Source organism: Bombina bombina, chromosome 7, assembly GCF_027579735.1.
Source record: "Bombina bombina isolate aBomBom1 chromosome 7, aBomBom1.pri, whole genome shotgun sequence".
NCBI classification, from domain to species: domain Eukaryota; kingdom Metazoa; phylum Chordata; class Amphibia; order Anura; family Bombinatoridae; genus Bombina; species Bombina bombina.
Window position 1 is genome coordinate 297,273,742 of NC_069505.1, and position 13,379 is coordinate 297,287,120.

Below are 13,379 nucleotides of genomic sequence, written 5' to 3' on the forward strand. Positions count from 1 at the left end.
GCAAACAGTGCAGAAATGTAAAAATAGCCATTGTCATTAAGGGTAAGAAAATTGAAAAATGGTCCGGTCATTAAGGGGTTAAACTAAGAATACCAAAAGAACAAAGCAAAATTGGTAATAAAAGTAAACTGGAAAGTTGCAACTTTATTTCAAAATGACAATGAAAAGTATAGGGAAAGGGGGCATGCTGCTTAGAAGCCTGTATATAAGGCATCTAACCAGCTATAGACCCCCAAGACCCACCGTTGGAAAGGTAATTGCCTAACCTTTCCAATGGTGCAAGTCTTGGGAATCTGAAGAAAAAAAAATATATATATATATATATATATATATCAAAAATAAAAGAAAACAAATCAGCTTAGAACCCAGGTGGAAAAAATCAAAGGGTTAAATTTCTTTAAATACAGTATGACAATCTGCAGCCAGTAGATGGCACCAAGAACACAGAAATGCTTTTTTATTAAACTTGTGACGAAGCAACCGGAGTAATAATATAACTGGGCCTTACAGGAGAACGCAGGAAAACAGCCTAGCTTCTGTTCAATATTAAACTAATGCAATTGTGGATATGGCATATACACAATTTTGAGGACATTAAACTTTAACAAGGTTTAAATCCCGTCCACCTCAAGTATAAGAAAATTGAGGGCAAATGGGTTTTCTTATATAAACCAAGACACATTCTCAAATACATATTTCATTAGATTTGCCGAAAGCACAGGGATCAACTGTAAACGTTTATAAGAGGTTTCTGCTGGCCACAAACCTAAAGGAACGCTTATCTTTATAGAGCAGTCTTCAAAAGAACTAACTGAAATTCAACATATTAAACAGGGCAAACAGACTGATATCAAATACAGAAAATATCACTATATACTGCAAATTGCATTATAGATCTATAAAAAAGAAAATGCGCTACCTAATCCCCAAAATAGATATCCACAAATACAGCGTTAGGAGTTTTTGTACTTGTGTTGCTAAATGTATGACTTAGTCTTTTTTTTTTTTAATAATTTCTTTTTATTGAACAAAACTTAAAGATACATAATATCCCAATCTAGTGGGTATCGTTACATTCAGAGTGAAAGACAGTTATTTTAGTTCCCTTTTTCCTTGCCCATTTACCCCCCCACCCCCCGCCCCCCCTAGTTGTTGCTAGAAACATGTGTTTATTACAGTGAACTATTATATCCAGCAATATTGTATAATACAGAGAAGGAGAAAAGAAAAAAAAAACGAGAAAAAAAAAACACACACAAGCCTAAAACACTCAGGGATCCTCTCCTCCCCCCCTCCCCATCCGGTCTGTACAGAGACCATCATAATGTATGACTTAGTCTTATCAAATGGTGTTAGTTCAGCTTGTGTTAAACAAGGTGGTAAATTTATTGTGTAAGCTCACATATAACTAGAAGATTCACAGGACAATAAAATAGGATGTCAGATCTTATTATGTTTATCATGAACAGGTGACAGTTATTTAAAACTCTGTTGGCAGCATAAAACATTTACTTAAAGGGACATTAAATGCAAATTATTTTTTCTTTCATGCATATAAAAGCAGCAAATTGGGAAAAATCAGACTGTAAAATAAATATTTACGCAAAGTCGTCTCTTATTAGACACCCAGGAAATAAACCTCAAAATTCTCTTTAGATTAGGCATTATACCCTATGATGATTAAAACTCAAAAGGAACGTAGTAAATGCCAGAGATGCAGATATAACAATGTAGATATTAACCATGTATATTGTATGAATAACTGACTCCCTGGTGCGGCTTTTCAATAAAAACAGGGAGACATAATATTCCACAACAAAACCACTTTGTTATCTTGGTCAATGGTAACAGGTTCTTCATTACCAAGAACGTAAAGGCTATAAATATCCCCTTCTATTGAGACGTGGCTACCAGATTTAGAGGATTACTATTATACGATATCTGAATATTTCTTGTTAGCGTTTTATTTGGGGTAAATGCATTAATTATTAAATATATAGTCCCTTGGTGTTTAATACTTTTAGACAACACATTTTACTTTTCCTATTTGACCTAAATTGTATTTAATGGCTCCAAAATATGTAAACTTTATAAAGTTCAGTTAAATATAGAACTATTTCTTCCATATTGCCGAAATACTTTTTTTTTTTTATTCCCTTTTCCTTAAAACCCTACTTTCTTGCTGTACTGAGACACATAATTGTCTTTCACCTAAAAGCCAAACACCTTTCTTAAAGCTTATGGAGAACTGGTCTTTAAAATATAGAAACATTGGATACATATACACACTATAGGTTAAAAAGTATGTGACCATTACACCTATATAGCTTATTGGACATTCAATTCCAAAACCATGGGTATTACTAATGTGTTAAATATTTTTGTACAAAAACTTTAAAATGGACACAGAAACAGTAAATTAACATTTGCATTCACATTTGACGCAGATCTTTCTTTCACTCCTCACATTCAGTCATTGGCTAAAGCCTGCCACTTCCACCTTTAAAACATCTCTAAAATTAGACATTTCCTTACACAAGAGACAACTAAGATTTGAATCCACTCTCTCATCCTTTCCCGCCTCGATTACTGCAACTCTGTCCTCTCTGGTCTCCCCAGCTGCCGCCTAGCACCTTTACAATCCATAATGAATGCCTCTGCCAGGCTCATCTTTCTTACAGGTCGCTCTTCATCTGCTGCCCCTCTCTGCCAATCCCTTCACTGGCTTCCTCTTGCCTCTAGAATTAAACACAAAATTCCCACTCTGACATACAAAGCCCTCAACTGCACTAGTCCCCCCCCTATATCTTAGACCTTGTCTTCAGATACTCTCCCTCCCGTCCCCTTCGCTCTGCTCATGACCTCCTACTCTCCTCCTCTCTGGCTACCTCATCACACTCCCGTTTACAGGACTTCTCCAGACTGGCTCCCATCTTGTGGAACTCTCTGCCTCGCTCCACAAGACTCTCCCCTAGTTTTAAAAGCTTCAAGCGCTCCCTAAAGACTCTACTGTTCAGGGATGCATACAACCTACACTAACCTTTCTTTATACCAGTTCTCCTCCATTGCTATCCCCTGGACCCCCTTAGCCTGTATGCCTAAGAGTCCAGCTTTTTGTAGATCACCTGACTACAACAGTGCCACTCTTGGCAGGGCCCTCTACCCATTTGATCCCTATAATTGTTTTGTTGTACTCTGCCTTTGTTTATAGCGCTGCGGAATCTGTTGGCGCTCTACAAATAACCAATAATATTAATAACTTCTCACTGTCTCTGGATAAATTTCAATGTTTTATTGGTCACATGAGTTAAACAGAATGCAAATAAAACTATGCGAAGGAGCAAAAGATTCTCTCACACACAAATTATCCATTTTAAACATTTTTTATACACACAAAAAAAAATGGCCTGTGTGTGTCCTTTTAAAATATATATTTTTTATACTACAACTTTAACAGCCACAACACTAGACATCATTAATTTATCATCGGTAATAGAGATATCAGCACCCGTCAACTTAGACGCACATTTATACAAAACACACACCCCATTGTATCAACAGAAAATGTAAAAGGATAGCCAAAATTAAACTTTCATGATTCAGACAGGACATGCAATTTAAAACAACTATGCAATTTATTTTTTTGTTTTTTTAAAAGATAAACCTAGATACTAATCTCTAAGCCCTTGAAGCATTTGGACAGTTTTTCACAGCTAGACAGCACTAGTTCATGTGTGCCATATAGATAACATTATGCTCACTCCCGTGAAGTTATTTATGAGTCAACACTTCTTGTCTTGGCTTAAATGCAAGTCTGTCAAAAGAACTGAGATAAGGGACAGTCTGCAGAGGCTTAGATACAAGGTAATCACAGAGGTGAAAACATTAATTTAACAATATTGGTTATGCAATACTAGGGTATGGGTAATAAAGGGATTATCTATCATTTTAAAACCTACATTTTCAAGTAGACTGTCCCTTTAACATGTCCAGCTCTAAGTATAAAAACAGAATTTATGCTTACCTGATAAATTACTTTCTCCAACGGTGTGTCCGGTCCACGGCGTCATCCTTACTTGTGGGATATTCTCTTCCCCAACAGGAAATGGCAAAGAGTCCCAGCAAAGCTGGTCACATGATCCCTCCTAGGCTCCGCCCACCCCAGTCATTCGACCGACGGACAGGAGGAAATATATATAGGAGAAACCATATGATACCGTGGTGACTGTAGTTAGAGAAAATAATTCATAAGACCCGATTAAAAAACCAGGGCGGGCCGTGGACCGGACACACCGTTGGAGAAAGTAATTTATCAGGTAAGCATAAATTCTGTTTTCTCCAACATTGGTGTGTCCGGTCCACGGCGTCATCCTTACTTGTGGGAACCAATACCAAAGCTTTAGGACACGGATGAAGGGAGGGAGCAAATCAGGTCACCTAAACGGAAGGCACCACAGCTTGCAAAACCTTTCTCCCAAAAATAGCCTCCGAAGAAGCAAAAGTATCAAATTTGTAAAATTTGGCAAAAGTGTGCAGTGAAGACCAAGTCGCTGCCTTACATATCTGGTCAACAGAAGCCTTGTTCTTGAAGGCCCATGTGGAAGCCACAGCCCTAGTGGAGTGAGCTGTGATTCTTTCAGGAGGCTGCCGTCCGGCAGTCTCATAAGCCAAACGGATAATGCTTTTAAGCCAAAAGGAAAGAGAGGTAGAAGTCGCTTTTTGACCTCTCCTTTTACCAGAATAAACAACAAACAAGGAAGAAGTTTGTCTGAAATCTTTAGTAGCCTCTAAATAGAACTTTAGAGCACGGACAACGTCCAAATTGTGTAACAAACGTTCCTTCTTTGAAAATGGATTCGGACACAAAGAAGGTACAACTATCTCCTGGTTAATATTTTTGTTAGAAACAACTTTAGGAAGAAAACCAGGCTTAGTACGCAAAACCACCTTATCTGCATGGAACACCAGATAAGGAGGAGAACACTGCAGAGCAGATAACTCTGAAACTCTTCTAGCAGAAGAAATTGCAACCAAAAACAAAATTTTCCAAGATAGTAACTTAATATCTACGGAATGTAAGGGTTCAAACGGAACCCCTTAAAGAACTGAAAGAACTAGATTTAGACTCCAGGGAGGAGTCAAAGGTCTGTAAACAGGCTTGATCCTAACCAGAGCCTGAACAAATGCTTGAACATCTGGCACAGCTGCCAGTCTTTTGTGTAGTAAGACAGATAAAGCAGAGATCTGTCCCTTTAGAGAACTTGCAGATAAACCTTTCTCCAAACCTTCTTGAAGAAAGGAGAGAATCTTAGGAATTTTTATCTTATTCCATGGGAATCCTTTGGATTCACACCAACAGATATATTTTTTCCATATTTTATGGTAAATTTTTCTAGTTACAGGTTTTCTGGCCTGAACCAGAGTATCTATCACCGAATCTGAAAACCCACGCTTTCATAGAATCAAGCGTTCAATCTCCAAGCCGTCAGTTGGAGGGAGACCAGATTTGGGTGTTCGAATGGACCTTGAACAAGAAGGTCCTGTCTCAAAGGTAGCTTCCATGGTGGAGCCGATGACATATTCACCAGGTCTGCATACCAAGTCCTGCGTGGCCACGCAGGAGCTATCAAGATCACCGAGGCCCTCTCCTGATTGATCCTGGCTACCAGCAGGGAATGAGAGGAAACGGTGGGAATACATAAGCTAGGTTGAAGGTCCAAGGTGCTACTAGTGCATCTACTAGAGTCGCCTTGGGATCCCTGGATCTGGACCCGTAGCAAGGAACCTTGAAGTTCTGACGAGACGCCATCAGATCCATGTCTGGAATGCCCCATAATTGAGTTATTTGGGCAAAGATTTCCGGATGGAGTTCCCACTCCCCCGGATGGAATGTCTGACGACTCAGAAAATCCGCTTCCCAATTTTCCACTCCTGGGATGTGGATCGCAGACAAGTGGCAGGAGTGATCCTCCGCCCATTGAATTATCTTGGTCACTTCTTTCATCGCCAGAGAACTCCTTGTTCCCCCCTGATGATTGATATATGCAACCGTCGTCATGTTGTCTGATTGAAACCTTATGAATTTGGCCTTTGCTAGTTGAGGCCAAGCTCTGAGAGCATTGAATATCGCTCTCAGTTCCAGAATGTTTATCGGGAGAAGAGACTCTTCCCGAGACCATAGACCCTGAGCTTTCAGGGATTCCCAGACCGCGCCCCAGCCCAATAGACTGGCGTCGGTCGTGACAATGACCCACTCTGGTCTGCGGAAGCTCATTCCCTGTGACAGATTGTCCAGGGTCAGCCACCAACGAAGTGAATCTCTGGTCTTTTGATCTACTTGAATCATCGGAGACAAGTCTGTATAATCCCCATTCCACTGTCTGAGCATGCACAGTTGTAATGGTCTTAGATGAATTCGTGCAAAAGGAACTATGTCCATTGTTGCAACCATCAATCCTATTACTTCCATGCACTGCGCTATGGAAGGACGAGGAACAGAATGAAGTACTTGACAAGAGCTTAGAAGTTTTGATTTTCTGACCTCTGTCAGAAAAATCCTCATTTCTAAGGAATCTATTATTGTTCCCAAGAAGGGAACTCTTGTTGACGGGGACAGAGAACTTTTTCTTTGTTCACCTTCCATCCGTGAGATCTGAGAAAGGCTAGGACGATGTCCGTATGAGCCTTTGCTTTTGACAGGGACGACGCTTGAATTAGAATGTCGTCCAAGTAAGGTACTACTGCAATGCCTCTTGGTCTTAGAACCGCTAGAAGGGACCCTAGCACCTTTGTGAAAATCCTTGGAGCAGTGGCTAATCCGAATGGAAGAGCCACAAACTGGTAATGTTTGTCCAGAAAAGCGAACCGTAGGAACTGATGATGTTCCTTGTGGATAGGGATATGTAGGTACGCATCCTTTAGATCCACGGTAGTCATAAATTGACCTTCCTGGATGGTGGGTAGAATCGTTCGAATAGTTTCCATTTTGAACGATGGTACCCTGAGAAATTTGTTTAGGATCTTCAAATCCAGAATTGGTCTGAACGTTCCCTCTTTTTTGGGAACTACGAACAGATTGGAATAAAATCCCATTCCTTGTTCCTTTATTGGAACTGGGAGTATCACTCCCATCTTTAACAGGTCTTCTACACAATGTAAGAATGCCTGTCTCTTATTTGGTTTGAGGATAAGTGAGACTTGTGGAACCTTCCCCTTGGGGGTAGTTCCTTGAATTCCAGGAGATAACCTTGAGAAACTATTCCTAGCGCCCAAGGATCCTGAACATCTCTTGCCCAAGCCTGAGCAAAGAGAGAGAGTCTGCCCCCCACCAGATCCGGTCCCGGATCGGGGGCTACTCCTTCATGCTGTTTTGTTAGCAGTGGCAGGCTTCTTGGCCTGCTTACCCTTGTTCCAGCCTTGCATTGGTTTCCAGGCTGGTTTGGGTTGTGAGGCATTACCCTCTTGCTTAGAGGATGTAGAAGTAGAGGCTGGTCCATTTCTACGAAAGGGACGAAAATTAGGCTTATTTTTAGCCTTAAAAGACCTATCCTGTGGAAGGGCGTGGCCCTTTCCCCCAGTGATGTCTGAAATAATCTCTTTCAAATCAGGTCCAAATAAAGTTTTACCTTTGAAAGGAATGTTAAGCAATATTGTCTTGGATGACACATCCGCTGACCAAGACTTTAGCCAAAGCGCTCTGCGCGCCACGATAGCAAACCCTGAATTTTTCGCCGCTAATTTTGCTAATTGCAAAGCGGCATCTAAAATAAAAGAGTTAGCCAATTTAAGTGCTTGAACTCTGTCCATAACCTCCTCATATGGAGTTTCTCTACTGAGCGACTTTTCTAGTTCCTCGAACCAGAACCACGCTGCCGTAGTGACAGGAACAATGCATGAAATTGGTTGTAGAAGGTAGCCTTGCTGTACAAAAATCTTTTTAAGCAAACCCTCCAATTTTTTATCCATAGGATCTTTGAAAGCACAACTATCTTCGATAGGAATAGTAGTGCGTTTGTTTAAAGTAGAAACTGCCCCCTCGACCTTGGGGACTGTCTGCCATAAGTCCTTTCTGGGGTCGACCATAGGAAATAATTTCTTAAATATAGGGGGAGGAACAAAAGGTATGCCGGGCTTTTCCCACTCTTTATTTACTATGTCCGCCACCCGCTTGGGTATAGGAAAAGCGTCGGGGGGCACCGGAACCTCTAGGAACCTGTCCATCTTGCATAATTTCTCTGGAATGACCAAATTGTCACAATCATCCAGAGTAGATAATACCTCCTTAAGCAGTGCGCGAGATGTTCTAATTTAAATTTAAATGTCACAACATCAGGTTCAGCTTGATGAGAAATTTTTCCTGAATCTGAAATTTCTCCCTCAGACAAAACCTCCCTCATGGCCCCTTCAGATTGGTGTGAGGGTATGACAGAAAAATTATCATCAGCGTCCTCTTGCTCTTCAGTGTTTAAAACAGAGCAATCGCGCTTTCTCTGATAAGTAGGCATTTTGGATAAAAGATTTGCTATGGAGTTATCCATTACAGCCGTTAATTGTTGCATGGTAATAAGTATTGGCGCACTAGATGTACTAGGGGCCTCCTGCATGGGCAAAACTGGTGTAGACACAGTAGGAGATGATGTAGTATCATGTTTACTCCCCTCATTTGAGGAATCATCTTGGGCAATATCATTATTTGTGGCAGTACTGTCCTTACTTTGTTTGGACGCTATGGCACAATTATCACATAAATTTAAATGGGGAGACACATTGGCTTTCATACATATAGAACATAGCTTATCTGAAGGTACAGACATGTTAAACAGGCTTAAACTTGTCAACAAAGCACAAAAAACGTTTTAAAATAAAACCGTTACTGTCACTTTAAATTTCAAACAGAAAACACTTTATTACTGAATATGTGAAAAAGTATGAAGGAATTGTTCAAAAATTACCAAATTTTCACCACAGTGTCTTAAAGCCTTAAAAGTATTGCACACCAAGAGCTTTAACCCTTAAAATAACGGAACCGGAGCCGTTTTTCAATTTAACCCCTATACAGTCCCAGATACAGTCTTTGCTAAGACCCAACCAAGCCCTGAGGGGAATACGATACCAAATGACGCCTTCTAAAAGCTTTTTCAGAGATTCTTAGATCCTCACACATGCATCTGCATGCCCTGCTCTCAAAAAACAACTGCGCATTAATGGCGCGAAAATGAGGCTCAGTCTATGACTAGAAAGGCCCCCTGACTGAAAAAGGTGTCCAATACAGTGCCTGCCGTTTTATAAACGTTCCCCAAGATTATAAATGTCAATAGTTAGCCTAAATTTGAATAATATGCACAAATAAAGCAATCGATTTAGCCCATAAAAATGTCTACCAGTTTTTTAGCCCATGATAAGCCCTTTATTCTGTTTGTTTTTGACTAAGAAAATGGCTTACCGGTCCCCATGAGGGGAAATGACAGCCTTCCAGCATTACACAGTCTTGTTAGAAATATGGCTAGTCATACCTTAAGCAGAAAAGTCTGCTAACTGTTTCCCCCAACTGAAGTTACTTCATATCAACAGTCCTATGTGGAAACAGCAATCGATTTTAGTTACTGTCTGCTAAAATCATCTTCCTCTTACAAACAGAAATCTTCATCCTTTTCTGTTTCAGAGTAAATAGTACATACCAGCACTATTTTAAAATAACAAACACTTGATAGAAGAATAAAAACTACATTTAAACACCAAAAAACTCTTAACCATCTCCGTGGAGATGTTGCCTGTGCAACGGCAAAGAGAATGACTGGGGTGGGCGGAGCCTAGGAGGGATCATGTGACCAGCTTTGCTGGGACTCTTTGCCATTTCCTGTTGGGGAAGAGAATATCCCACAAGTAAGGATGACGCCGTGGACCGGACACACCAATGTTGGAGAAAGTGAAGCTCTAAGCTTAAAAGTGAAGTGGCTATTTTCCTGAGTAATAGCCCCCATGTTCATTTTAGTCTTTTTACTAAACAGAAATAATACAAATATAAATATTTTTATTTTTTTTAAACTCTTTAAACTATTACTTTTTTCTATGAATATGCTTACTCTGATCCGGCAGCCATGTCTGAGTAAGATGTATCTGGTGTGGTGACTCCCAGAGGGATTGCAATGCTCATGACGTCCGGCACTGCGGTCGGAGGGAATCACGGGGTAGGAATCGCAGCGACTGACCACACCGAGGGCGGAGAGCCGCAAAACCTCGACACACACTTCATGGACATGAGGAAACCTGGGGGAAATGGAAGCCATGTAGCAAACAGATAGACTTGAACGACCAGGTATTCCTTACATGTAGCTATTGGCAACAAAACGTGTATATAACAATACACCATATTTATACCAAGCATGAAATAGGTGGCAATCACGGTGCTCATTTCAGTACTGCATAGGAAATGCAAATCTATACAAACTAAAATATATATATATGACTAACATATGAATGCTCCTCTGATATGATTATACTATTATATTAGTACTACTATTATATACTATTACTACTATACTTTCCTGTTCTGGGCACACCAGCATTTTGTTTGTATCTAATATAGGTAGCTATTTGTTTCTCTAAGACTATCTTCATATCTCAATCCCAGCAAACATTAAACTGTGTAGTATGAATCCATCACCATCTGTAACCAGTTAAGATAAAATCTTTAACCAAGAAAAAAAAAAAAAAAAAAAAAAACATTGAAAACGATCAGGAAGCAGAATGACAGCCTATGATGGTCACCATAAATCTGTAAACCACTCTTAACAGAAATCTGTGCCTTATTTTGCATCCCTGATAGTGGTTTGATAACCTTTGCCTTGAATAGACAAGAACTGAAAACTGCCGAATCATGTGCAAACACATTGCAACAGAACTTACGTTTTCCATAGTTAAATAGAATACACACACATTATTAATATTCATAACAATTTGTCCATTTTTGAGGTTATGTTCTGAAGCATTTTATTGTTCCACTATTGCTTGAACAGAACAGACAATTACAAGTCAGCTTTGGATCAGCAATAGACTGCTAATCCTGAGCTAACAATGGGCGGTGACTGACAGCTATGCACATATGTTATAACCCTTACTGGCTCAGCAGTTTAGATCCAGACCAGCAGCATACTGAACTCAAGAAATTCCCATGAAATGTTTAATTAGGCATAGCTGAAAACTTGCCTGCTTTTCCCGTTTTAGAACTCTGAATATTCAAGTGTTTCCACCATTCCCCAGAAGAGCATTTTGTAGAATACAGAACCCTGGCAACTCCTATATACTGCACAGTGATTGATTGATATGCGCAGCATTTCATTTATATCCATTCCTCATTATGTCAGCAAAGGAAGATAAACTTTCAAAACGCTTTTAAGGTGGTCTTGTCCAGGGCCTCCAAAACAATGCATATTAACTAACAAAATGTCAGTTTTAAAAGCTTTTATTTTGCAAGCAGAAATGTTGTACGGCTGTGAATAATTTTTAATGCATAAATTTAAAAAAATCAACTTTAGAGCCTCTAACTACGTATTACCCCGTCTGTACGGGGTTAAACTACACAGTTCTCTGCAAAAGCACTATAAGAAAATGCTTAACCATATCATTTTCTTACGGCTCCTTTGCGTGCCTTTAATTCTCTTTATTTTCTGAGATAACATCATCAACATCAGAACCTTTCCAGGAATATTTTTGCACTATACAAGCAAGCATCCGGGGTCTTTCAGAGGAAGAGGGCTCAGTAAATTTTTTTTTTTTTTTTAAATGGCCTTTAATATGAAGCCATATTTTTAAGATTCAGCTTTTCTTTAAGACTATCTACATACAAAAAGCTAAAAATATACAGTGGGGGTACGCTCAAAACAAGCAGAACTTCTGTGATGTGTTTAGCCCCTTGGTGGGAATAGACAGGAAGTAAGCCAAGATAAAGCCAAAGATTCAAACGCTAACGATTTACAGCATGTTATTTTTGCATTAGAAGGAACTACGTCAGTCAACACAACTACAACGAATTCTCCTTACTGATGCAGTTAGAATCCTTACGATATTTTCAATATAAAATTAAACCTTATTATAATATTAATAAAGCTAATGTTCCCTTTTCAGTTATGAAATCGTAAGTATCAATATTTGAATTGGTGTGAGCTTCTCTCATTGTGTGCAAAGGTCGCAGCTATTCTAAACCACCACAAGGGTGTGAGCTGCAGATTTTATAACTCCTTGCACTACTGCAGATAATCAGGGACAGCTATAGCATTTTAATGAAATTTTTGCCAAGGCCTGTGGGGGGTGGGGGGCTTAATGTTTTTTGTGCAATGTGTATTAGATACTTGGGTGTCTCTGTAAATATGCAGTGGTTCCAAATACGCTTTTCTTTCCTCTATTGATTTCACTCCTCTCCTCCAGTCCACAGCTGCCATTCTGCAGTAACACTCCCAGCAGCTAGAAGACTGGCACGTCCTACCCTCCCAGCTACCTCTAAATCAATAGTGTGATTTGCAGCACTGCTGACAGCCTGTGCTAATGGCAGCCAGACTAGGCTGCCTCCTTTCTCCTGTCCCCAGGAGGCACTGAAATTTATCAGGCACCTCAGTGTGGCTAGTGGAGCTGCTGACCCTAAATATTCCCACAGAGGATTCAGTCAATCAGTTCAGCTCAATTAGAGAGACGATTTAATTCAATAGAATACAAGATTTTAAATTAACCCTTGCAAGACATTCAACCCAGGATAATATTTGGAAATAATGCAGTATAAAAGCCTACCTTTATATTTGCCAGTGGCTGTAAAGTCCCAAGAATCTCCTCTCCCACAGTCCACTTGAGACCTGAAATAAGGTGAGAAAATGATTAGTTTATCCCAAAAAGCCAGGAAAGGAAAATAACTGGCAGAATTTAACTTTCATAATTCAAATACAAAATGCACTTTCAAAAGACTTTTCCATGTACTTGTATCTTTGTATAATTTCTTGAAAAGCATAACTAGGTAGGAGCAGTAATGTACTACTGAGTGCTAGTTGGTGATTGGTCAATACACACACATGCCTCTTGTGATTGACTCATGATATGTGTTCAAAAAGGTTTAACAATCAGTTCCAGAGCAGCAGTGCACTATTGGTTTAACCCCTTTGCAGGTGTGTCTAGTAGGCCTTCATCAGTCTCACACATTCCAAAATTCATCATATTAACCCCTAGGATGGAAGATTTCAGTATGGTTAACGGATCATGTGCAGCATATACATGCTATCACACCCACTTTCATGGGGGTCTGTTCTTAGCAAGGGACACAGACAATTGGTCTCAGGTGGTTCTTCAGCAATAAATGGGACCAAAAAATACATAACTCTACTGATCAGTGACATAAC

At 39.7% G+C, this 13,379-nt stretch overlaps 1 protein-coding gene across 5 annotated transcripts in view; it reads right to left on the reverse strand.

The window, feature by feature from the left end:
• The window catches only part of SETD5 (SET domain containing 5), a 408,248-nt gene that overhangs the window by 281,240 nt on the left and 113,629 nt on the right, over positions 1 to 13,379 (reverse strand). For all 5 annotated transcript variants that reach the window (XM_053720870.1, XM_053720868.1, XM_053720869.1 and 2 more), the window contains exons 2-3: positions 12,781 to 12,842; positions 10,083 to 10,266 (exon numbers count right to left, since the gene is read on the reverse strand). In XM_053720870.1, coding sequence (XP_053576845.1) covers positions 10,083 to 10,153 — 71 coding nt within the window. In that variant the 5' untranslated portion in view covers positions 10,154 to 10,266; positions 12,781 to 12,842. The remainder of the gene's footprint in view (positions 1 to 10,082; positions 10,267 to 12,780; positions 12,843 to 13,379) is intronic.